Source organism: Anomaloglossus baeobatrachus, chromosome 9, assembly GCF_048569485.1.
Source record: "Anomaloglossus baeobatrachus isolate aAnoBae1 chromosome 9, aAnoBae1.hap1, whole genome shotgun sequence".
Classification (NCBI taxonomy): Eukaryota; Metazoa; Chordata; class Amphibia; order Anura; family Aromobatidae; genus Anomaloglossus; species Anomaloglossus baeobatrachus.
Window position 1 is genome coordinate 216,945,613 of NC_134361.1, and position 27,548 is coordinate 216,973,160.

General features: G+C 50.1%; 1 protein-coding gene across 5 annotated transcripts; it reads right to left on the reverse strand.

Moving 5' to 3' along the window:
• Positions 1-1,699: 1,699 nt before the first annotated feature.
• On the reverse strand, positions 1,700-27,171 carry LOC142251569 (LIM domain transcription factor LMO4-A). Of its 5 annotated transcripts, none has more exons than XM_075324490.1 (5): positions 27,092-27,171; positions 20,509-20,755; positions 4,531-4,627; positions 4,204-4,374; positions 1,700-2,818 (listed from the first exon to the last, which is right to left on the reverse strand). In XM_075324490.1, exons 2-5 carry the CDS (start codon positions 20,745-20,747, stop codon positions 2,810-2,812), a joined length of 516 nt encoding a protein of 171 aa, XP_075180605.1. In that variant the 5' UTR covers positions 20,748-20,755; positions 27,092-27,171; the 3' UTR covers positions 1,700-2,809. The 5 variants fall into 5 exon arrangements, with proteins under 5 accessions (XP_075180605.1, XP_075180603.1, XP_075180602.1 ...); XM_075324488.1 differs by lacking the exon at positions 27,092-27,171 and adding an exon at positions 22,130-22,238; XM_075324487.1 differs by lacking the exon at positions 27,092-27,171 and adding an exon at positions 22,102-22,141.
• Positions 27,172-27,548: the final 377 nt, after the last annotated feature.

Here is a 27,548-nt window from a genome sequence, read left to right on the forward strand (position 1 = left end):
TTGCATTTACATTACACCTCGGGGTGGGGTCGGCGGGAGGGACAACGGTGCAACAAAAAATGCTGCAACATCAGCACCGGCTCCATCCGGAGGGAATTCTGGGCGGAAGGTCGGGAAAATTGAAACATTTTTTAAATATTCGGTTTGTAAAATTAACATTCCAATAGAGTAACGGTTATTTAAATTTCTAATCAGAAACAAAAACAGGCAATGTTCCGGTCCGGGTTGGATCTATGTAGACTTTTTCAGATAGGAACATTAAAGGAGCTGCCTCAAACTATAAAAGGACAAAATAGCCACCAGAGGACCTTTAAATGTGCAGACAGTGAAAGCCCCTTAATTACGCCTTAGAATAAGGGTAATTTTAGGTTTGTACTTCTGACCCTGGCTACAACAAGCATAATGACCTGAACTAACAGAATCAAAAGCTGTCTACAGCCGTAATCAGGCCGGACTTTCACTCAGCAACAAATCAACACAGGAACATTAAAGGAGCTGCATCGATAAACTATGTATAAAAAGGACAAAATATCCACCGGAGGACCCCTTTAAATGTGCAGTCACAGTGCACTCAGAATAAGGGTAATTTTAGGTTTGTACTTCTGATCCTGGCCTTGAGTTAATGACCTGAACTAACAGTATCACAGGGGGTTTACAGCCGTAATCAGGCCGGACTTTCACCCGGCAACAAAGACACAGGAACATTAAAAGGAGCTGCATCAATAAACTTTATTTATAAAAAGGACAAACTATCCACTGGAGGACCCCTTAACTATTCCTCAGAAAAAGGGGAATTTTAGGTTTTTACTTCTGATCCTGGCTACAAACCTAATGACCTGCACTAACGGCATCACCGGAGTCTACAGCCGAAATCAGACTGGACTTGCAGCTCCTTTAATGTTCCTGTGTCGATTGTCACCGGGTGCAAGTCCAGTCTGATTTCGGCTGTAGACTCCGGTGATGCCGTTAGTGCAGGTCATTAGGCTTGTAGCCAGGATCAGAAGTAAAAACCTAAAATTCCCCTTTTTCTGAGGAATAGTTAAGGGGTCCTCCAGTGGATAGTTTGTCCTTTTTATAAAGTTTATTGATGCAGCTCCTTTAATGTTCCTGTGTCGATTGTCACCGGGTGCATCAATAAACTTTATTAAAAAAAAACCAAAAAAACCAAACAATTATCCACCAGAGGTCCCCTTGAAATGTGCAGTCAGTGAAAGCCCCTTAATTATTCCTCAGAATAAGGGGAATTTTAGATTTGTACATCGGATCCTGGCTACACGCCTAATGACCTGAACTAATGGCATCACAGGGGTCTGCAGTTAAAAAAAAAAAAAAAAAGACAGTCCGGGGGGGGGTTGGAGGCCATAATATAGCTGTAATGATACTATATAGAGGGGCCACAATCCATCCGACGAACCGTCAAACCGTACTCCAATCATTTATATATATAAAAACTGAGAATCGGTTAAGCGGGGGAGTGACTCAAAATGGGCTGAACCAATCTGGCAGAGATCAGAGGGGGGGTTTTGTTTTGTCTTTTCCTTTTTTCATTTGACCAGCTTGCCACTTAGGTTTGTCCTTCCCCAGTTAAGCGACCCCCTCCCCAAATAAGTGTCAGTTCTGTTACAAGACTCAAGTAATAACCTCTCGGAGCCGCTGTACCCCCCCTCCCCCCCGGATAAAGAGACAGAGGCATGCGACAGCTTTTTGAGTTCTCTTTTAATCCTATCTATCCGCTTTTGGACGCACCTCCCACGGTGCCGTTTTCGACAACAAAAAAAAAAAGTTTCATAAAACACCATAAATAAAACAATTTGGAAAATACAAAAATATTTATAGAGTGCTGACAGTGTGCGCAGTGCTGTACAGGGTAAGGAAGCAAAGGCAAGTGGGTGCAACCAGAGTGAAGGCGGTAAGACTGGAGTGCGATTTATACTTTATACCATCCGCCATACGTGTGACTACATGTCAAACCGTACGCAACCACTTAAAAAGTGGAGGGTGATCACGATTTTTTTGGGGAAATCAGCTAAGCGGGGGCGTGACCCAAGTCGGGATGAACCATTCTGGCTGAGATGTGTGGGGGTGTTTTCCATACAATTAGCTGACATCTTAGCTTCCGTATTCGGGAACTGGTCAGGGTTTAGGAACCCTATGGAGGAGAACTAATAGGGGGCATCACCTAGAAGTCCTGGGGGACTTAGGACAGTCCGATCATGTACATGCAAGATGATGTCCGCCATAAACAACTGGAATCTTACTGAGCATGCTCAGATACAATCAACCATTAAAATGCTCCATGCTGACTGTTTCCTTTCATTGCAACCGTTGGGTGGTGCCATCGCCGTACACCCAACCCATCCTCCTCTGCTCCCAGGACCCCATCCAGTGACGTGAAGACCACGGTTTGGCTTCTTACGTGAGGACTTCTTACTTGCTTTCTGATTGGTGAGTCCGTGTGTGTGATGTCATCAGTGATGTCATGAGGATTTACAAGTCCTATATACATAATTAACATTCACCCAAGTCCAAAAAGAAAAAAAAAAAAAAAAATTGTCTTCTGGCTGTTGCTTTGCAAAATAATTCTCTTTTTACAAGTCATTTACAAGTTTCTTAATCCTCCTCCAGGTTTGGAGCCGGCGCGGCCGCCACGAACGAAGCCGGATGTGTGCGAACACCAGACGAAGACAAGCAAAAACTTGAAGGAGTATATAATATATATATATATATTTATAGATAATTTCTATATGTCAACAATGTGTCTCCGAGGAAATATTAACAGAAGGCACAGAGGATACGCAGCTCCCGCTCACTAACAAACCTGCAACGAGAGGAGAGGAGAAAGCTCAGCGCAAAACCTGAAACGCGCAACGCACCAGATAAAACACACAAAATGCATCACTCACAAGACGGCAGACAATGAAGCAACATAGGATGGGAAGAGGTCATGGGCAAAATCTCGAGTCTGCGCGGAGTCATTGACGGCTCACGCAGGCGCCATTCGCTCTGCCCTATTGTGCGCAAAGCCAAAATATAAATGCGCATGCGCTGGCCATGGCTTTTCTGCTTCCCATTACCGGAAGCAAGATTTTGCCCAGCTCCGTGGACGTCATCTAAATCACCGGACAAAATCTCGTGCCTGCGCAGAGAACTTGTCGACTCGCGTAGGCGCACCAATGTTTTTGGCTCTGTCCACAATAGGGTAGAGCGAATTGTGCCTGCTCAGGGAGGCAATGTCTCTGCTCAGGCGCAAGATTTTGTCCGCCTATGTGAATGGAGCCAGATGTGACAATTCTGGGTGGTTGCAGGCTGCTATTTTTAGGCTGGGGGACGCCCAGTAAAGATGGACCTCCCCAGCCTGGGAATACCAGCCCCCAGCTGTCTGCTTTATATTGGCTGGGTAGCAAAATTGTGGTAGACCACACACTTTTTTGTAAAAGAAAAACAACATGGGGTCCCGTTTGTTGATACACAAGGTAAGATAAGCGCAGGGCTGGGGGCTGTAGTCGTTGGCTTTATCTGTGCAGGGTATCCTAATATTGGGGGGGGAACCCACGCCAATTTTATTTATTTTACTGTACGATAGATCCATTACTACCAAAGTTTTGTCATACAGGGGGATATGGATCACAGTGCCCAATGGCATCAATGCACCACCGCATTCCCCATATTAATAAATGGATAGGGCTATAGAATAACCATATATATCCCTACAAACATATGTAGAAACATATCTTTGTAGGGATATTTAAGATAGACCTGCAGACCGGGTCTATGATTGGTTGCAGGGAGACGCTGTCACTCAGCGTGGGGGCATATCTGACTGCAACCAATCACAGATGCCGGTGGGCGGGAAAGGCCGTGAATATGCATGAGGCTAATGAGCGGCCATGGAAGCAGGCACAGCGACGCCAGAGACTGTTAAAGGATAGCGAGCCTGTTTTATTTCTTCTTTTATTAACAGAGTGCCGGATCCAGGTCAATCCTGGCCCGGCACTCGGGTACTTGAGCCCCTGCGGGTCTGGACTTGGCCTGGCCCTCACAGAAAACTGCACCAAAAGACTGGCCAAAAACCATCCCAAAAACGCAGAAAACCACCAGATCAGGTTTTGGTCAGGAAAAAACGCCCTGTGTATAAATATATATATATATATATATATATATATATATAAATAAATGAGCCTCGTCCCAAGAGCTTACACTTACTTTCTGGTCAGGTAGCATGGGGCCACTCTGAAGGGGGTTATTCTGCAGGGGATTTAAGTGTCCGTTAAGGAGCCCCGAGGGCCGGTCGTGTTCACAGAAGATGGTGCCGTTGACGTAGTGGAACCTGTCTCCTGGTACCAGTCTGTTCCTACACGTGGCACATGTGAAGCACTAAAGAAAAAAATATGAAAATTATTTGCAGCAGCTTCCTATAGAAGTCAATGCATTTCTTAAAGGGGAAGTACAACTTAATTCGTCTTCAGATGCACCGAAAAAAAAAATAAAAAAAAAAATGTTACATTTTAAAGACTTTCCCGAGAGTCTTACCTTCAGATGATAGACGCTGCCCTGTGCCCGCATCACCATTTCGCTGGCCGGGATGGACTGTCCGCACGCGCTGCACGCCCCGCTGCTCCCAAATAACCTGCCATAGAGACACACATATAGTGACGATATAAGAGGACTGCGTGAACGAGGACGTTAACTGGACGTGACAATCAAACCGCATTGATCACCGCATCCATCACCGCCCGGCAGCCATGGTAATTTATTGCACGGAGGCAGAAGCAATCACCGAATGTGATTTAAAGGGTCATTTCAAACCAGACACTAATGTTAGGAGGGCGGCGGCCATTGCTGGACTCCGATCGTGTACAACGTGAGGGATGGAGTCCATTGCCACATCACTAGTATATAGTATATACCAACGTAGTGTGTCTGGAGTGTCCTCAAATGATACAGAGGCGTCCAACAGAGACGCTAGATACCTAGATGTACCCCAGACACCAAGACAGAGTGGTTCCCCAAAAATAAGACAGGGTCCTATATAATTAATGAGTCCAAAAAAGGCGCTAGGACTTATTTGGAGGGGATCGAATTTTGTATTGGCGTCAGGGATTGCGTCACCTATCAAGGAAAATGAATATTCACTCCATTACCCCACCCATAATCCCACACCTCTCTGTGCTGGCATTAGTGATGGGGTTGTTTGTTAATGGAAAATGAATACTCACCCCCTTCCCCCACCCACCCCTCTGTGCCGGCGTCAGTGATTAGGTCGCTCATTAATGGAAAATGAATACTCACCCCCTTCCCCCACCCACCCCTCTGTGCCGGCGTCCGTGATTAGGTCGCTCATTAATGGAAATTAATATTCACCCTCCTCTCCTGCATACCCCTGTGCCAGAATCAGTGATTGGGTCGCTCATTAATGGAAAATGAATATTCACCACCTTCCCTCGCCCATAATCCCACCCACCCCTCTGTGCCGGCGTCAGTGATTGGGTCGCCGGTCAATGAAAAAAATGAATATTCACCCTTCCCCCACCCATCCCTATATGCTGCCATCAGGGATTGGGTTCATGAGTATTCACCCCCTTTCCCCAGCCCATAATCCCACCCACCCGTGTTCGCATCAATGATTCAGAGGACCGTATTACTGCCTGAGGATGGCATCACAATTCTCGAACTGGTCGGCGGCTCTCCTGACCTGAGCATGTGTGTATTCCTATGCCACGGGCACGCTCATGTCAGGAGAGCCGCCACCCAGTCTGAGGATTGTGATGCGACCCTCGTCTGAATCATTGATGCCAACACAGAGGGGTGGGCGTGATTACGTGCGGGGGAACGGGATGAATATTCATTTACAATTAACACAACTTCCAATCACTGACTCCGGCACAGAGGGGTGGGCGGGGAAAGGGGTGAATATTCATTTTTCATTGACAGCCGGCATGTGAGCATAAACTTCCGGTCTTACAGAAACACAACGGGGCAATGTACACCAGTAAAAGTTGCACAACCTCTATTTCAGGACACCATTATAGTATGGTACACAACTAGGGCTTATTTTATAAGCATAATCCAAAAAGGCTGAAAAATCCTGCGAGGGCTTATATCCAGGGAAGGTCTTACTTTCGTGGAAACACAGATGTGCACCAGATACATGGGGGGGGGTACAACGACAAGCAGTGAAGACCTGGTGGGCACGAGCAGACGAGGGCCCCGGGAAGGGGGGGGGGGACGGGACCGCAACAAGCAGACAAGGGCCCCCCGGGGGGGGGGGACCGCAACAAGCAGACAAGGGCCCCCCGGGGGGGGGGGGACCGCAACAAGCAGACAAGGGCCCCCCGGGGGGGGGGGGACCGCAACAAGCAGACAAGGGCCCCCCGGGGGGGGGGGACCGCACCAAGCAGACAGGGGCCCCCCCGGGGGGGGGGGGACCGCACCAAGCAGACAAGGGCCCCCCGGGGGGGGGGACCGCACCAAGCAGACAAGGGCCCCCCCGGGGGTGGGGGGACCGCACCAAGCAGACAAGGGCCCCCCCGGGGGTGGGGGGACCGCACCAAGCAGACAAGGGCCCCCCCGGGGGTGGGGGGACCGCACCAAGCAGACAAGGGCCCCCCCGGGGGTGGGGGGACCGCACCAAGCAGACAAGGGCCCCCCCGGGGGTGGGGGGACCGCACCAAGCAGACAAGGGCCCCCCCGGGGGTGGGGGGACCGCACCAAGCAGACAAGGGCCCCCCCGGGGGGGGGGGACCGCACCAAGCAGACAAGGGCCCCCCCGGGGGTGGGGGGACCGCACCAAGCAGACAAGGGCCCCCCCGGGGGGGGGGGGACCGCACCAAGCAGACAAGGGCCCCCCCGGGGGGGGACCGCACCGAGCAGACAAGGGCCCCCCGGGGGCGGGGACCGCAACAAGCAGACAAGGGCCCCCCGTGGGGGGGGGGGACCGCAACAAGCAGACAAGACTCCTAGGGAGACTGCAACAAGACAAGGGCCCCGAGGGGACCACCACTAGCAGACAAGACCCCATACTACTCCGACCTCAGGGCCCCCCACATGCCTTACTACCTTTCATTATACCAATATGGACTTCTCGGTGCGATTCCTTACATGCCCAAATATACCCGAGGGGACACTAATATTAACCCTTCACATCCATGCGGACGCTGCAGACATCGCACATCGTGCCCTGGGTCCCGGGAGGTTTCAGTCTCTTATTTCCCTAAACTCCATTTATGCAAAGCTCCGGTTTGGTTTTTCCGTCCGGCCGCGCCGCTTCATCGGGACACATTTTATTGCGCAAACAGCGTTCTGCGTCCACGCGGGCCTCATTTTAATCCGCCTATCCCGTGAGCTGAGGACGCGCTCACCACTCGCTATGGCCATAGGCAAAGTGTGTGACGAGGCACTACAAGTCTCAGAACACCTGTCACATCTGTTCCAAGTTACGGCCAGGCACAAGAGACATCTGAAAAGCCGCAATGCCACGCTCTGGCCGTGCGGAGGCTGCCGCTGAGACTTGCAGTTCCCACGCGGTGTAATTCGGATGAGCGGCCTTCCCCTCCCTGATTGACGGCCGGTGCGGAGGTGATGTGGCGCGCAGATTAGATGAGAGCTATCGATTAATCCTGCCTGATTGTGGCCTAATCTCACACTCCCCCTGCCCCGCAGCAGAAACACAAATTAATTGCCAAGACCTTCAGACTATGAAGAGTGTCCCAGGAGGCCCATAAATGTCCGCTCTATGAGGAAGAGGCAACATCAGATGCTGCGTACAACATAATTATACATTACCCGCAGAGGGACGCCTCGTATACGGGACGGACGCCATCAAACGCCCGGTAATTACATCCGTGCCTTCTAAATATAGGTCAGGACCAAAAAGTGTTGGCACCTACAAATTGTCCCAGAAAATGAAGAGTTTCTCCCGCTTCCTATACCCGTCCACAGCTTCTTCCTCCTCTTTTCAGATCACTCCACAGGAGTCAATGCTGCCACTTCAGGACTCTCCAGCACTTTGTTTCCATCCATTTCTGGGGCTTCTTGAAGTGTTTGGGGTCTTTCTCCTGCTGGAAGACCCCTGACCTACGACGCACAGCCAACTTTCTGACTCTACATTGCCACCCAAAATCCTTTGGTATCTTCAGATTTCATGCACACAGTCAAGGCCCCCAGTGCCAGAGGCGGAAAAACAATCCAAAACATCTCTGGCCTCCACCATGTGTGACTGTAGGTGCTGTGTTTTTTTCTTTGTAGGCCTCATTCAGTTTTCGCTAAACGGTAGAATGATGTGCTTTACCAAAAGATCTTACCTTGGACTCATCTGTTTACAAGACGCTTTCCCAGAAGGATTTTGGTTACTCATGTACATTTTGGCTTTTTTCTGTGTGTTTGCAATGGGGTCCTCCTGGGTCTCCTCTGTAGTGTTTTTCTGTCTATGTATCAGCAGTGGGGTCCTCCTGGGTCTCCTCCATAGCATTTAATTACATACAGATGCGGACAAATCGTTCACACTGACACTGATGCCCCCTGAGCTGCAGGACGGCTTGAATTTCTTTGGACCCCGATTGGGGCTTATCCACCATCTGGACTATCCTGCGTTACAACCTTTCATCAATTTTTCTCTGCCACCCACATGCAGGTAGATTAGCTACAGTGCCATGGGTTGTAAACGTCTTGATTATGTTGTACATCGTGGACAAAGGAACATCAAGATCTCTGAAGATAGACTTGTAACCTTGAGATTAATACATTTTAACAATTTTGGTTCTCCAGTCCTCAGACAGTTCTCTTCTCCTCTTTCTGTTCTCCATGCTTAGGGTGGCACACAGACAATGTAAAGACAACTTCTCCCCTTTTTATCTGGTTTCAGGTGTGATGTTCATATTGCCCACACCTGTTACTTGCCTCTGGTGAGTCCTAAAAGTATCACACGCTGGAAACAAAGTTGTTTACCCACAATTTTGGAAAGGTGACAATTTTGTCAGGCCCAGTTTGGAGGTTTTCTGTCAAATTATGTCCAATTTGCCATTGTTTTCTCCTTTTTTTAATCGCTCAAATACACGGAAAGGAAATAAACACATGTATAACAAAACGTGTAATTGTAGTAATATTCTAGGAGAAATATTTCACAATTTGAAGGGTGCCAATACTTTCGTCCATGACTGTGTATATGTCTGACACACACAAACACATTGTTAGCACCCTTCAGAGTGCCACACATTACCCAAAAAAATTTTGGGATATTTGGCTTTCGGGCAAAATTGGAAATCTACAGTGATATTTTATCAATACGTTCGGCATTTAGGTAGAAGCAGCAATGCTGACGACGACGCCTCCTGCTGGTCACCAGTGGAGTTATTGTCTGTGGAGGCCGGCGTCCCACTCTTCTTGAAGGGCGGCCTCAGGTCATTGAGGTTCTGGGGTACAGAGTTCCGGCCTCTACACGGCAACTCAGCTGATTCCATAGGTTTTCTATGGGATTCAGGTCTGGAGAAAGTGCAGCCGCTCCATTAGAGGTCCCCCTGTCTCCAGCAGCCGATTCCTATGATGTGACCTCGATGATCTTGAGTATTGTCCTCCATGAAGATGATGTTAGGTCGGTGTTCATGCAGAGGCACAATGACTGCATTAATTAGGTTATTCCAGTAGTAGGGGGTGTCACTGCACCAGTCACACAGTGTAGGGCTGTTCTGTACTGACCAGACACACCGGCTCACACTATAACCCCACCACCAAAGGCTTGACTGATTCACAGCGATCAACGTGACATCTCCGACATTGTTGGTGGCCATCATTTCTGCTCAGCGCGAAGCCACTTATCAGTGACCAGCTCTGAGGCCACTGGTCCCTCGTCCAGCATAGATTATGCCTGTGCCTGGTGGGGTAGTCAGGCACTTTGTGGATTATCTAGCACACGCTGATGTTTATAGTTTTGAATGGACTAACGACACACTTGGGGACTTCTTACCTCCCTTATATGTGCCTGGAGTTGTGTGGTATTCATCATCCTGTATGGCATTGTTCACAATGAAGCCGCCATCAGTGTAGGATGTCGCCAGAGGACGTCAACTTCGCTGCCTTTCTGTGACTCTTCCAGTCTCTCTGCATCTCTGTACAACCTGATGGTGACACTCTGACACAAAGCACAGTGGCCACTTCTGTCTGAGAACCTCCTGCTTGAAGCCTCACAATGGCGCGGTCCTGCTGATCAATTATTAGGTGTCATCTGTGTCGCAATCTCAAAAACGTGACCCGTCTTAATAAGGAGGACTGTTTAATGCCAATTCAAATCGAAACCCAAAATTTATGGCTCAAAAACCTGATGTGAATTTTGCCATTAAGTTCCTTGTTAGAGAACAGCAAATTGTGCAAAAAGTCCTGAAACATTGAATAGATGGACCTGAGCATCCAAAAGCAGAGAGAAGGTGACCTGTAATGGTCAGAGGGGATTGCAGGATCATCCGGAAATTGCACCCCAAAGTCAAATATCCCCAACCTTTTGTGAGTAATGTACGAGTGTAAATATAATATATACACATATATATATATATATATATATATATATATATCTCTGTCTATATCTATATATATCTATCTATATATCTATATCTATATGAGAGAGATATCTATATATCTCTCATATATATCTATATATATCTCAAATATATATCTATATATATATATCTCTCATATATATTATATTTTTATATATCTATATTTTTATATATCTATATCTATATATGTGGGGTCCCCAGAGATTTCACAGCGGGGTTCTGTTGCTGCAGGAGGGGAACAGGCAGGTGAGATTGGGGCCGGTCCAGGAGCGGAAGTGCTCCCAGGTAAGATCTCGGTGCATGGTTCCCCCACAACCGTGGTATCAGGAAGCCAGGTAGGTCTGCCTGAACCGGCGACTTGGTCAGGAACGGAGGAGGAGCAGGCACGACCCACGGTCGCAGCGGCTGTGGCCGCTGTCACCCGCAGTGGGAGTGCTGGAAGCCAAGGGGCCTCCCGGAGGTCCGATAGCTCTTCCCCTTCTGACCAAGTGGCAGCCGAGTCAGGTGGAGGCCAGGACACAGGTCCCGGGGTACTGACTGAAGATGTGACAGTCTCGTCGATTCTGGCCACATCTAGTCAGGGGTTTCAGGCAGCGTTAGAAGCTGACGACAGCCTGAAAGCTCTTAAGGAGCAGGCGGCACAGCCTCCCTCGGACTCGGACCCGGAGCGAGTGGTCTGGGACCAAGGACGGCTGTACCGGGCCACGGTCCAGCAGGGTTCACCGGAGGCGTGGCCCAGGGACCGACAGTTGGTGGTACCCTATCCGTTCCGGACGGAGTTGTTGCGGATCGCACATGAGATTCCGATGGCCGGACACCTAGGGATCGCTAAGACCAAGGCCAGGCTAAACCAGCATTTCTACTGGCCAAAAATGGGGGCCGATGTGGCTGCCTACTGCCGTTCGTGTGAAACCTGTCAGAGAGTGGGGAAGGCGGGGCCACGCCCCAAAGCCCCACTGGTATCTCTGCCAATCATCGATGAGCCTTTCAGGAGGGTGGCTGTGGATCTGGTCGGCCCGCTGGCCATCCCCAGCAGCTCCGGGAAACGCTTCATACTGACGGTAGTGGACTATGCCACCCGGTACCCAGAAGCAGTGGCCTTGTCGTCCATTCGGGCTGACAAGGTGGCCACCGCATTGCTGGAGATTTTCTCCCGAGTGGGTTTTCCCCAGGAAATGCTCACTGACCGGGGGACCCAATTCATGTCCCAGCTGATGGAGGCCCTCTGTAAGCAAGTCCAGGTGCGACATCTGGTGGCCAGCCCGTACCATCCACAGACTAATGGCCTGTGCGAGCGGTTCAATGGCACCTTAAAGCAGATGCTTAAGATGTTGGTCGACTCCCATGGGCGTGACTGGGAGCGGTATCTCCCACACCTGTTATTTGCTTACCGGGAGGTTCCACAGGCCTCAACAGGATTCTCACCGTTTGAGCTCCTGTACGGGCGACGTGTGCGGGGCCCCCTGGCTCTGGTGAAAGAGGCTTGGGAAGGGGATTTGGCCACCCCTGGAGTGTCGGTTATCGAGTATGTCATGCGCTTCCGGGACAAAATGCAGGCCTTGACGCAACTGGTACACGACAATATGGCTCAAGCCCAGGCCGATCAGAAGCGTTGGTACGACCAGAACGCTTGTGAGAGGACCTACCAAGTGGGTCAAAAGGTGTGGGTACTGGTCCCCGTACCACAGGACAAGCTTCAGGCAGCCTGGGAAGGCCCATACCTCGTGTACCAGCAGCTCAACCCTGTAACGTACCTGGTCACCCTGGACCCTGCCCGTGGAAGGCGGAAGCCCTTCCATGTGAACATGATGAAGGCACATCATGAGCGGGAGGCATGTGCGCTCCCCGTGTGCAACCTGCCCGAGGAGGGAGAAGCGGAAACCCTCTTGGATATGCTAGCCCAGGTTAGGGCAGGCGGATCCATTGAGGATGTGGAGGTTGGCCACCAGCTCTTGGAGGACCAACGGTCCCAGCTGTGGGCCACCCTACACCCCTTCCGGGGGTTGTTTACCAACCAGCCCGGAAGGACTGACTTGGCTGTCCATCACGTGGACACGGGGGATCATCCCCCGATCCGGCGTTCAGCATATCGGGTCTCCCTGGAGGTGCAGCAACACATGCGCCAGGAGATTGACGAGATGCTGAAGCTGGGGATGATCCAGGCATCCAACAGCGCTTGGGCCTCGCCTGTAGTCCTCGTCCCTAAGAAGGACCGAACCACTCGGTTCTGCGTGGACTACAGGGGGCTCAATGCGGTCACGGTCGCCGATGCGTACCCAATGCCACGCATCGATGACCTGCTCGATCAGTTGGCCGGGGCTCAGTACCTGACCATCATGGATCTGAGCCGGGGATATTGGCAGATCCCCCTGACTCGCAAGGCCAGGGAACGCTCTGCCTTTATTACCCCATTTGGACTGTACGAGTCCACGGTGATGCCATTCGGGATGAGGAATGCCCCTGCCACTTTCCAGCGGATGGTCAACACCCTGCTCAAGGGACTTGAAGGGTACGCGGCCGCGTACCTGGATGACATTGCCGTCTTCAGTCCCACCTGGGAGGACCACCTAGAGCATCTAGCACAGGTGCTCAGGCGGATCCACCGGGCAGGTTTGACCATCAAGCCGGGAAAGTGTCAGCTGGCCATGAGCGAGGTCCAGTACCTCGGTCACCGGGTAGGTGGGAGAACACTGAAGCCCGAGCCTGAGAAAGTGGAAGCCATCGCATCCTGGCCCACCCCCAGGACCAAGAAGCAGGTGATGTCCTTCTTGGGGACCGCTGGGTACTATAGGAGGTTTGTTCCATGCTATAGTAGCCTGGCAAAGCCCTTGACGGACCTCACCAAGAAGAAGCTGCCCTCTGCAGTCGATTGGACAATGGACTGCGAGACAGCCTTCCGGGCCCTAAAGGACGCCCTGTCCAGCCCGCCCGTGCTACAGGCAGCCGACTTCACGCGGCCGTTTGTAGTACAGACCGACGCCAGTGACTTCGGCCTCGGTGCGGTGCTCAGCCAGGTGGACTCTGCGAGCCAAGAGCACCCGGTCTTGTACCTGAGCAGGAAGCTGTTACCAAGGGAAGTTGCCTATTCCACGATGGAGAAGGAGTGCCTGGCCATAGTGTGGGCCCTGCAGCGTCTGCAACCCTATCTATACGGGCGCCACTTCATCGTGGAGACGGACCACAATCCCCTCAGCTGGTTGCACACCGTCTCTGGGACGAATGGGCGATTGTTGCGATGGAGCCTTGCGCTCCAGCAATACAACTTCACCATTCGCCACAAAAGGGGCCGTGACCACGGTAACGCAGACGGGCTGTCCCGACAAGGAGAGGTCGCGGACGGGCGCACGGGGGAACACCGGAGTGTGCTGCCCCCTAGCGCCCTCAAAAGGGGGGAGGTGTGAGGCAAATCCCGGGATATGAAGATGAATTATGACTCCAGTCATAATCCCTCATCACTCCCTGGCAGTGCCCCCCTCCCTTCTTGTTCTCAGTGTTCCACTTACACCTCCATGGCCATGTCCTGTGATATGGAAATTAGGTGGCTTAGGGACAATGGACACAGGATGACTCCCTGCCGTGACCCTGTAGTGGGGGCTGCTAGCTAGTTAGCAAGGCTATGGAAATAGCCAGACAGAACGACTCCAGTAAAAAATGGTTCATATCTCGCAAGCCATATTTCCGATAAATATGGCAACCATAAAAATGGTGTCTCCGCATGCGGACGATGCCGGCACACCCTTTTTATGGGAGCAGGACATTGGGAAATGCCCCAGGCGTGATATCAGCCAATGGGGAACTGGCAGACAGGTCATGAGTCCCCTCGTTCTGTAGCTAAATTCATAACTGTCACAATGAGAGCATTGGCGTCCGCCTACGACGCTCCCAGGCAAAGTTATGGCCCATATTCCATGTTGTGGATTGTCCATAACTCAAGCCAGGGGTGGAGCAGTGCTCCCTCTGAGGTCACGAAGGTAGGAGGGGACCTGGATTTGTCCAAGTTGATAACCCTACTTCGGCCATTTTCCAGTGTTCTTTTCGCTGGGGGCACGTGTAGGAAACATCTGTGGGAAGGATCCTAGAAAACCTGGGTACAGCGCCCCCCTGTGGCCAGACGCAACAAGGTAACTGCTGGAACTGTGTATGCCTGTTTGTAACCCATGCTTTGATTGTAACTGTACACTGACATAACTGTATATTCTGTAGATTCCCTATTGTATATATTGTAGTTTCTAGTGTGCTTTAGGCTGATTAAATTATATAATTAATCTTGGGCTGTTCTGTTATCTCGATCTTGAATCCCACGTCTGTGTGTTCGGCTAATAGTTACCGTGAAGCGGTTGGTGGCAGCGAGTTGTGCCAAGGATTATTGTGGGGAGGCCAGTGAGATTCGGGAAGATATTATATATTCCGCCCACGGAGGTCGGGGGAATATATACCCTACTCTCACTGGGGACCCTTCAATAATCGGCATAAGTAGTATAGCGGCCTCCTTGCTTATCGTCGGGCAATTCCATAATTGGCCTGACTATAAGAGGGGCGCTAGAGAGCGCATCACGTGCTCTGTCTGTCGGTCGGGAGGTATAAAGGAGGGGTGACCCCCACTTGTTACCCCCCGATTGTGACGTACTGGTAGCCAGCGCGGGGGATTTCTGAGTGACCCCCCCGGTGGTTTGTGACAATATATATATCATACATACATACATATATATTATATAATTATAAAATAAAATTATATATAAAATATATAAAATATAATATATAGAATATTCTAAGACGCACTTTTTTTTACCCAAAACTTTGGGGGAAAGTCGGGGGTGCGTCTTATAGTCTGATGGCTGTGGGGGGGTGCGGTGGTGGCAGAGCGGGTCATCAGCGGCGTGAGCAGGCTCTAGCAGCGCCTGCCGTGACCACGTGGGCCCGCTCATTGTCTCTTTTCACATGCACTGCATCCTGACGCCCATCATCTCTCAGCGCTGAAGCCGGCACTGACAGGTGGGTGAGATGGGCGGGGGGTGCGCACATAAACAGGCTGCCCGCGTGTTCACCCCTGGAGTGATCATTTGTGGCTATATTCACCTTTCCTCACTCAACGCAGCATTGCTAGTCTTCCTGTCTGTGCCAACAGCAGTGCTGCTGACCTGTGTGGAGCTTTGCGCACCGCTCTCCACACATCAGCAGTCCGGAAGACAGGAGGATATCGCGATGCTGCAGGGTACAGTGACCGGTGAGTGTCTTATGCACTGCCCCCCCCCGCGTTGATGATACGGGGGGACCGCACGTCATTTTTTAAAACTTATTTATTTAATTTACTGTACAATATAGACCCGGCCACCGGCGTCTGTGATTGGCTGTACTGAGAGCTGTCACTCAGCGTGGGGGCGGGTCTGCCTGCAACCAATCACAGCCACCGCTGAACAGGGAAGCAGTGAATATGTTATGAGCCTAATGAGCGGCCGACTCTGGAAGATGAAAGAGCTGCCGCGGCAGCAGTGTGACAGCCGACTGGTGATCGGTGAGTATGACGCGCTTGCTCCTACCCCTTTGCGCCCGATTTTGGTTCCCATAGACGTTCTATGAGGAGCAGTATCTGGCCAAATACCAGCCCTCCAAAACGCAGGGACAAAACGCAAAAAGAATTGACATGCTGCAGTGGTCACCACAAAAATGCAGCAAAAAAAAAAAAAAGCCTGCAACGTGCGGACAGCAAAAATGAAATCTCAGACTTTGCTCGGGAAGGAAATTCAAGCAGCTGAGACCAAAAACTGCACCCAAAAAAACAATGAGACGAGAGAGAAAAACATTTATGTCTTTATGCAATGGGGGGCACGTATACAAGGATGGGGATAATATACAAGGCAGCAGGATCATTACCAGGATGGGGTACCTTAGTAGAGAATTTGGTGACATTACCCCCATAACAGCGTCAGCAGCAGATCCTCGCCCCGTAAGTGTCATATATATATATATATATATATATATATATATATATATATATATATATATATATATATATATATATATATATATATATATATATATATATATATATATATATATATATATATATATATATATATATATATATATATATATATATATATATATATATATATATATATATATATATATATACACACACACACACACATATACAGTCAGGGCCAGAAATATTTGGACAGTGACACAAGTTTTGTTATTTTAGCTGTTTACAAAAACATGTTCAGAAATACAATTATATATATAATATGGGCTGAAAGTGCACACTCCCAGCTGCAATATGAGTTTTCACATCCAAATCGGAGAAAGGGTTTAGGAATCATAGCTCTGTAATGCATAGCCTCCTCTTTTTCAAGCGACCAAAAGTAATTGGACAAGGGACTCTAAGGGCTGCAATTAACTCTGAAGGCATCTACCTCGTTAACCTGTAATCAATGAAGTAGTTAAAAGGTCTGCGGTTGATTACAGGTGTGTGGTTTTGCATTTGGAAGCTGTTGCTGTGACCAGACAACATGCGGTCTAAGGAACTCTCAATTGAGGTGAAGCAGAACATCCTGAGGCTGAAAAAAAAGAAAAAATCCATCAGAGAGATAGCAGACATGCTTGGAGTAGCAAAATCAACAGTCGGGTACATTCTGAGAAAAAAGGAATTGACTGGTGAGCTTGGGAACGCAAAAAGGCCTGGGCGTCCACGGATGACAACAGTGGTGGATGATCGCCGCATACTTTCTTTGGTGAAGAAGAACCCGTTCACAACATCAACTGAAGTCCAGAACACTCTCAGTGAAGTAGGTGTATCTGTCTCTAAGTCACCAGTAAAGAGAAGACTCCATGAAAGTAAATACAAAGGGTTCACATCTAGATGCAAACCATTCATCAATTCCAAAAATAGACAGGCCAGAGTTAAATTTGCTGAAAAACACCTCATGAAGTCAGCTCAGTTCTGGAAAAGTATTCTATGGACAGATGAGACCAAGATCAACCTGTACCAGAATGATGGGAAGAAAAAAGTTTGGAGAAGAAAGGGAACGGCATATGATCCAAGGCACACCACATCCTCTGTAAAACATGGTGGAGGCAACGTGATGGCATGGGCAGGCATGGCTTTCAATGGCACTGGGTCACTTGTGTTTATTGATGACATAACAGCAGACAAGAGTAGCCGGATGAATTCTGAAGTGTACCGGGATATACTTTCAGCCCAGATTCAGCCAAATGCCGCAAAGTTGATCGGACGGCGCTTCATAGTACAGATGGACAATGACCCCAAGCATACAGCCAAAGCTACCCAGGAGTTCATGAGTGCAACAAAGTGGAACATTCTGCAATGGCCAAGTCAATCACCAGATCTTAACCCAATTGAGCATGCATTTCACTTGCTCAAATCCAGACTTAAGACGGAAAGACCCACAAACAAGCAAGACCTGAAGGCTGCGGCTGTAAAGGCCTGGCAAAGCATTAAGAAGGAGGAAACCCAGCGTTTGGTGATGTCCATGGGTTCCAGACTTAAGGCAGTGATTGCCTCCAAAGGATTCGCAACAAAATATTGAAAATAAAAATATTTTGTTTGGGTTTGATTTATTTGTCCAATTACTTTTGACCTCCTAAAATGTGGAGTGTTTGTAAAGAAATGTGACAATTCCTACAATTTCTATCAGATATTTTTGTTCAAACCTTCAAATTAAACGTTACAATCTGCACTTGAATTCTGTTGTAGAGGTTTCATTTCAAATCCAATGTGGTGGCATGCAGAGCCCAACTCGCGAAAATTGTGTCACTGGCCAAAGATTTCTGGACCTAACTGTATATATACACATATATACATACGTACATATATACACATATATATTATATATATAAAAAATGTGTGCGTGCATATGTGTATATATAGATAGAGAGATAGAGATATATATCTATCTATATATCCACATATGCACGCACACATATACATACATATATACACACACATATATATATATATATATATATATATATATATATATATATATATATATATATATATATATATATATATATATATATATATATATATATATATATATATATATATATATATATATATATATTCACCCCTATACGCCCCTCCCCCATATGGAATAGACGGCAGCAAACAGAGGGGAATGAAGTGTCCACAGAATCATCCACGTTTCTATAAGGAGGAGGGGGGGGGGTTCTTCTATTAAATGAGTTTCTCCCTTTATTAAATGTTTTCCCTCCGTCTCCTTGAAGATCTCGTCTGCCTCGGCCGTGTAATTGATGTGAGTTTGCCTTTAATATCCTGTTCTCTGGCTCTTTGACACAGTCCTAGTGCAGCCGCCAAAGTGCCGTCCAATCTAATAAAAGGCCGGGCGTAATGAATTTTCGATCTTAATTTAAACAGTAATTTAAGCGGCCGAGGGAGGAGGAGGAGGAGGAGGAGGAGGAGGCGAGGATGAGCCGGGGAGAACCAGCCTCATCCACATCAGGGCCTCAGCCTCTCACTGTGATCCATTATCCTGTTTCGATAAAGTTGATTGAAATGAACACTTCATTATCTTTTCCCTAGCAACCGGTCACCGAGAGGATGGAGGCCTGGTAGTCACCGGCTAAGATCCTCTCAGGATTTTTGTCAAACTTTATTTACAAAGGATGTGAAGAATCCTTGAAGGATATACCGGCGCATTGTTGAATTTCCGGCACTTCAGCCCATGTAGAAACATAGGCATGGCATGGAAGTGGGTGCAGTCAGCACCCCTCCGCCATATTGGGTGCCCACCATGACACCTCAGGGGTCCAGGAGAGCTACATAGATCCATATATCCCCCCCGATCACTGGGAAGCCGCCATATTACAGTTTAACCCCTGTATTCCTCGCCCGATTTAGGCCCCATGTTAGAAATAATGGAAGGGGGGGGATCATTGGCACAGAAACTGTTAATACGTTCAGCTTTGGGGGGAGGGGCGGCGCTGATAATTTTGGAGCTTTCTCGGCCCTCCCGGTGAGGAACGGAATTGAACTTAATAGAAAATAACAGGGGCTTAATTGATGCCATATGTTTCAATATTGCCAACAGGGAACTTCACCTGCCAAGTGGGAGCCGGGGAGGGAAGGGGGAGCGATTCGGGGGTCACGGGGTCTGGACGAGAATTAATATCCAAGGACCCTTTGTGTTGATGCGACCGAGGGGCTTATTAAAGTGGGGGCGGCTGAATTGGGGGCTTAGACCTGGGTCTGTGATTTGCAACGGTTGCACAACATGAGCAGTGTATATGAAATGCAGCGCCCCCTGCTGGGGTCTAAAGGGACGCCCCTCCTAAAAGCCCCCGTAATATTACATTTGGTCACATTCTTCGGAAAGCTGGGTGACTACCCCTGTAGTTGCCATATTGGTCTTCACCCAGCTTTTCCAGAGACCAAAAGGTCTCCGCTTTTAACCCTGAAGCAGATCAATGGGGGACGAATAAAATAAGAAAGGTTGGGGGAGGGGGTGGGGTGTACAAACTTTAACATTCTCATTTGCAATAGGGCGTCGAGACCCCGTGCGGCTCCCACAATCCTCCAGCAGATTTTTAATCCCCCCGGGAACATTCGCTCTCACTTCTATTCGGTCATGGTCACTCAGGTTTCCCAGTAACGGACAGAACTCACCCAGCTTTTCCAGATTCCTGAATGGTTTGTTATCCTAGTTATACACTTTCCCAATTGCTAAGTAGTAGGAAAAGTGAGACTTAAAAATGTGCCAGTAATGGCGTCCATATCTGATAAAACCCAGCTTTCCAAGCCCCCTGACTGGCGTAGGAGATCGGTATACAGATTCAGACTGTCCCCTTGTGCGAGATGTAAGGTCGGCCATATTGGCTGCTGACGTACTCAGTAACGCGGCTGCGCTAACGCAAATCGAGCACTTTATGGCGGCTGTGGAACTATCAGTCCCAGCAGTGCGAGTACGGAGGATCTGGCACTCACCGGATGTAGTCGTTCCGGCACAGGATCATGCCGCTCTTTGTGTAACAGGAGGTGCCGATCTCCCCCAGCTGAGCCTGGCAGCAGGAGCACTTCAGGCAGCGGGTGTGCCAGTACCGGTCCATGGAGTACAGGAGGAAGCGGTCCGCGATTTTGCCCCCGCAGCCGGCGCAGGCTTTGGAGGGGGAGCCGTTGCTGCTGACCGCCGTCGTGGTGGCTTCGGACGTCCGGTTATTCACCATCCCTGGTCCTGTAAAGGCAAAGAGAGGAGACGGAGGGTGAGGACGTGTGTGACTGTGCGCCGCAGCTGCAGAGACCCAAGTGATTGAAAGAAGCACTTTGCTCAAGCACCAGAAAATAGCTTATTACACAGCCGTCCCCCGAGAGCGCGGCTAATCACCCCGCAACTCCTACTGCCGGCAGCCCGCACCCCTTCACTGCCGCCGGCAGCCCGCACCCCTTCACTGCCGCCGGCAGCCCGCACCCCTAAACTGCTGCCAGCAAGCCCCGAACCCCTACACTGCCGCCGCCAGCCCCGCACCCCTACCCTGCCGCCGCCAGCCCCGCACCCCTTCCCTGCCGCCGCCAGCCACGCACCCCTTCCCTGCCGCCGCCAGCCACGCACCCCTTCCCTGCCGCCGCCAGCCACGCACCCCTTCCCTGCCGCCGCCAGCCACGCACCCCTTCCCTGCCGCCGCCAGCCCCGCACCCCTTCCCTGCCGCCGCCAGCCCGCACCCCTTCACTGCCGCCGCCAGCCCGCACCCCTTCACTGCCGCCGCCAGCCCCGCACCCACTTCACTGCCGCCGCCAGCCCCGCACCCACTTCACTGCCGCCGCCAGCCCCGCACCCACTTCACTGCCGCCGCCAGCCCCGCACCCACTTCACTGCCGCCGCCAGCCCCGCACCCACTTCACTGCCGCCGCCAGCCCGCAACTCCTACTGCCGGCAGCCCGCACCCCTTCACTGCCGCCGCCAGCCCGCAACTCCTATTGCCGATGCCCCGCACCCCTACACTGCCGCTGGCAAGCCCCGCACCCCTACACTGCCACTGGCAAGCCCCGCACCCCTACACTGCCACTGGCAAGCCCCGCACCCCTACACTGCCACTGGCAAGCCCCGCACCCCTACACTGCCACTGGCAAGCCCCGCACCCCTACACTGCCACTGGCAAGCCCCGCACCCCTACACTGCCACTGGCAAGCCCCGCACCCCTTCCGCGCCATGAGCCCACAACTATTACCAGGAGCCCGCACCCCTTGAGCGCCGGCAGCCCTCAACTACTACTGCCAGGAGCCTGCACCCCTTCAACGCCGGCAGCCCATACCCCTTCAGCGCCAGCAGGCCGCAACTCCTATCACTAGGAGTTCGCACCCCTTGACCATCAGCAGCCCGCAACTACTACTGCCAGGAGCCTGCACCCCTTCAGCACCAACAGCCCACACCCCTTCAGCGCCAAGATCCCGTACCTCCTACTACCAGAAGCATGCACCCAGTGAGTGCCAGCAGCCCGCAACTGCCAATACCAGGAGCTCACACCCCTTCAGTGCCAACAGCCCACACCCCTTCACTGCCGGCAGCCCGCAACTCTTCCTACCAGGAGCCCACACCCCGGCTTCCATTACCACTCATTAGGGCCTCGTTCATATTCTGGATACACCGGTGTCACCTCTGTGGGAGCTACGAGGCTATAACGCAGCCAGTTATAATGCACGTTAACCCTATAGTGCCTACGACACACCAACAACTCCTCTATCCCCCTGCATATCCCGGTGTAACCTAATCCAGCCCTGCGTTATTACCGCCCGGGGGCTGCTCTGAATTAGGCGGTGTTATACTACGGAGCCTGCCAGGAGGAGCCGCACATCCATCCAATTTGCAGGCAGCTGTCTGTACTGTATTACACCGCAAAGAAGTGGGTCGTCCAATTAAAGGGACAGTGCATGGAATAGAATAAAATGGCGGCTTGCGGCACGGTTTTAGCACCATCTACAAAGTTGCAACTAATATCTCTCGATTTGTGAGTGTCAGCACGAGGGTTATCAGTACAGGAGACCAAGCTTTTCCACACTCCTGAATGGCAAATGCCTGGAAAAGCTGGGTATGGGACAAGCAGCCATACTGGTTGCAGTCAGGCAGTGGGGTACTCAGGACCCGGGGTGGGGGGGGGGGGGGTGCATCGAGGTTTGAGGACTGACCTGCCAAAAAGTGAGTAAATTTAGTTATAAGACGCCTGCAGTTCACAGCACGGCCACAGGGCGTCGCCACCTGTCTGGGACACATCACACTTATGATTTAGGTGCAGGGGTCTAGGTGGGAACATTTAAAGGGGAATTCCCCTAATAATCAAAGTTTGATGATTTAGAGAGGAGTAGCCCTTTAAGTGCCCACAGCGCATGTTTCCAGAGTGTGGGCATACCTGGCACAGCCGGGGCGGCTCACTCCTTACAATTCCATTATGTTATCAAATCCGGTGCTAATTACCCTGTAAATCCCAGCGCCTCCTCCCCAGGGGAAACCGGAGAAACCCCTAAAACGGTAAGATTAAGGGAGATTTACAAGGGCGGGCGAGGTGCCAATTAACCAGGGGCAAATGTGTTACCCACCAACCTATTCTGGGGAGGTGGAGCGCACAAGACCGGAACGCCCCGACATCATTCACGCTTTAACCCCTTCAGATCTGTCCACCCATCAAAGATGACCTGTAGGGCTGGAAGAGAAGGGGTTAAATAAGCTTTGCCGAGATCAGTGGGAATGATGGGCGACGTGAATAGATTGCAAGCTCTGCGGCGCCCACACCTGCCGGACCACGGCGACTCTCGCTACACTAAAGGCTGCCCTACCTGTCATCTGGCCCAGTCTATGTTAAGGAGGGTCTCCAACCCTGCGTTACACCAGCGCGACTTTACAGCTCTCTGCTTGCTGTCAGTGAACGGAAACAGTCTTGTTCACAGCTGGCTGGATGAGCGGAGATTGCGAGAGCTGCGGGGCTCCAGGGGTTAAACACTTTGGGATTCGGCACAATCCCCCCATTATCTCCAGAGCTCTGAAAAGCATCTGAAGGCTGAGACCGTGGCAGCTGCGGAGGTGGGCGGCGGGGACTGGAGCGTCAGCTCTGTGGCAGAGTTTCCTTTACTGATCATGGGCGGCACGGTGGCTCAGTGGTTAGCACTGCAGTCTTGCAGCGCTGGGGTCCTGGGTTCAAATCCCACCAAGGACACCATCTGCAAGGAGTTTGTATGTTCTCCCCGTGTTTGCGTGGGTTTCCTCCGGGTGCTCCGGTTTCCTCCCACATTCCAAAGACATACAGATAGGGACTCTAGATTGTGAGCCCCAATGGGGACAGTGTTGCTAATGTATGTAAAGCGCTGTGGAATTAATAGCGCTATATAAATGAATAAAATTATTATTATTATTATTATTATCACCAGGCCCAACATCATCTGACATTAAGGCTTTCCCTGCCATATGTTGCTGTCAGCATGCTGGGAGTAGTAGTTCTCTGCTTTCCATAACTACTGGGAAACCACAAAATTAAATGTTATGTAACAGGCGGCAGAGCCGAGGTTTTACGTGGGACTGCAGGTAAACATTCAGTAAAGTGAAATCTGCTTGATCTGTGCGGCGTTATACATTACAGTATATTATATCATAGCACACCTCCGCTGCGGCCTGGAATATAATATATGGGCAGTGTTATACATTACAGTATATTATATCACAGCACACCTCCGCTGCGGCCTGTAATATAATATATGCGCAGAGTTACACATTACAGTATATTATATCACAGCACACCTCCGCTGCGGCCTGTAATATAATATATGCGCAGAGTTACACATTACAGTACATTATATCACAGCACACCTCCGCTGCGGCCTGGAATATAATATATGGGCAGTGTTATACATTAAAGTATATTATATCACAGCACACCTCCGCTGCGGCCTGGAGTACAGTGTGCACTTATTACACTACAGCGGAGTACGGTCCACTCCAATTATAGCGTATTATTACACGGTGATATAGCGGTATTATTGCCGCAGATCACACCTATGCGCTAACCCCAATATGCAGGGGTCGGATCCTACAACATGCAGCATTATAATACGGTATTCTGTATCGCCCTATATCACACAGCACGGTATATACACTACAGCAGTGATTAATATCTGACTATTCCAACACAGGAAGGAGCGACCTGCAGAGAAAACACTGATTACACACAATATGGAGATTACACTGCCCCGAACACAAGAGCAGCCGCATATTACAGTCCAGGAGATTATATTACAGGATATTATGTGCCCAACATTGTATTACAGCCCAGGAGAGCATTACACATCATCACAGAGTATATTAAATATCACAGCCCAATACATTATGTATCACCCCACAGTATATATTACCCCAGTGTATTATTACATATCACCACCCAGTATATTATATATTACAGCTCAGTACATTATTATTACAGCCTAGTATATTATCACCCCTCAGATTACCACCTGCCAGTATATAATACATTACCCCGCTCCTCGCAGATCATTCAGGGGATTCCCCTGCTGTCCTCTCTTAATAATGCACTGGGGAGTAATATGTATCACCCCCCAGTATATTACCCCCCACTATATTATCACCCCCCAGTATATTATTACCCCCCACTATATTATTACCCCCCACTATATTATCACCCCCCAGTATATTATCACCCCCCAGTATATTATCACCCCCCAGTATATTATCACCCCCCAGTATATTATCACCCCCCAGTATATTATCACCCCCCAGTATATTATCACCCCCCAGTATATTATCACCCCCCAGTATATTATCACCCCCCAGTATATTATCACCCCCCAGTATATTATCACCCCCCAGTATATTATCACCCCCCAGTGCCCCTCCTGGCCCCCTCACAGATCACTCTGGGGATTTTCCCCACTGTTTTGTGTATTGTTACATATTGCTCCCCCAGTATATTACTACCTCCCAGTATATTACACTCCCCCTCCCCAGTATATTATTGCCCCCAGTATATCACTACCCCCCCAGTATATTACACTCCCCCTCCCCGGTATATTATTGCCCCCCAGTATATTACACTCCCCCTCCCCAGTATATTATTGCCCCCCAGTATATTCCTACCCCCCCAGTATATTCCTACTACCCCAAGTATATTACACTCCCCCTCCCCAGTATATTCCTACCCCCCCCAGTATATTACACTCCCCCTCCCCAGTATATTATTGCCCCCCAGTATATTACTACCCCCCCAGTATATTACTACCCCCCCCAGTATATTACACTCCCCCTCCCCAGTATATTAATGCCCCCCAGTATATTACTACCCCAAGTATATTACACTCCCCCTCCCCAGTATATTATTGCCCCCCAGTATATATTACTACCCCCCCAGTATATTACTACCCCAAGTATATTACACTCTCCCTCCCCAGTATATTACTACCCCCCCGTATATTACTACCCCCCCAGTATATTACTACCCCCCTAGTATTTTATTACACCCCCCCCCCGCAAAGTATATTACTACTCTCCCCCCAGTATTTTATATATTGCACCCCCAGTATATTATTACTCTCCCCCACCAGTATATTATATATTACCCCACAGATTATTACTTTCCAGTATATTACTACACCCCCCCCCGCAAAGTATATTACACTCCCCCTCCCCAGTATATTATTGCCCCCCAGTATATTACTACCCCCCCAGTATTTTATTACACCCCCCCCGCAAAGTATATTACTACTCGCCCCCCAATATATTACTCTCCCCCCAGTATTTTATATATTGCACCCCCAGTATATTATTACTCTCCCCCCACCAGTATATTATATATTACCCCACAGATTATTACTTTCCAGTATATTACTACACCCCCCCCGCAAAGTATATTACACTCCCCCTCCCCAGTATATTATTGCCCCCCAGTATATTACTACCCCCCCAGTATTTTATTACACCCCCCCCGCAAAGTATATTACTACTCTCCCCCCAGTATTTTATATATTGCACCCCCAGTATATTATTCCTCTCCCCCACCAGTATATTATTCCTCTCCCCCACCAGTATATTATATATTACCCCACAGATTATTACTTTCCAGTATATTACTCCCCGCCCCCCCAAGTATATTATATATTGCACCCCAGTATATTATTCCTCTCCCCCACCAGTATATTATATATTACTCCACAGATTATTACTTTCCAGTATATTACTCCCCGCCCCCCCAAGTATATTATATATTGCACCCCAGTATATTATTCCTCTCCCCCACCAGTATATTATATATTACCCCACAGATTATTACTTTCCAGTATATTACTCCCCGCCCCCCCAAGTATATTATATATTGCACCCCAGTATATTCTATATTGCCCCTCCCGGCCCCCGCTCCGGGGATTCCCCGCTGCCTGTGCACAGTGGAGCTCCGCAGTTTCTCCCGTTACTCCGGTGGCTACAGCCGGGAGCCGCACAGGACCCGGAGCACAAACTCTCCCCGCAGTTCCCATCTCCCGCCCAGTCTATGGCCGGGAACACGCGTCTCCGGAGCCACCCACCTGTCCGCTGCGCTGTAGATCCACTAGATCCCGGGGCTCAGAGATCTCCAGTCCTGTCACATACAGATCCCGCGCATCCACTGCCTGCAGCTGTCCGCGGCCCGCGCTTATATAACCGCGGCTCTGACGTCACCCGGGGGCCTCCCACCAGCACCAATCAGCCAGCAGGGGGCGTGCCAGCTGTCAGAAAGACGAATGTGGAGAACTCACTGCTGCCGCCCGGAGGCCACATCATGAACTGCACCCAGACCCGACTGAGGAACCCAAACCATCCCCAGAGGAGCAAACGCGAGCGCCAGCCTGCTGGGAGTGGTAGTCCTCCTGCTGGGAGTGGTAGTCCTCCTGCTGGGAGAGGTAGTCCTCCTGCTGGGAGAGATAGTCCTCCTGCTGGGAGTGGTAGTCCTCCTGCTGGGAGAGATAGTCCTCCTGCTGGGAGTGGTAGTCCTCCTGCTGGGAG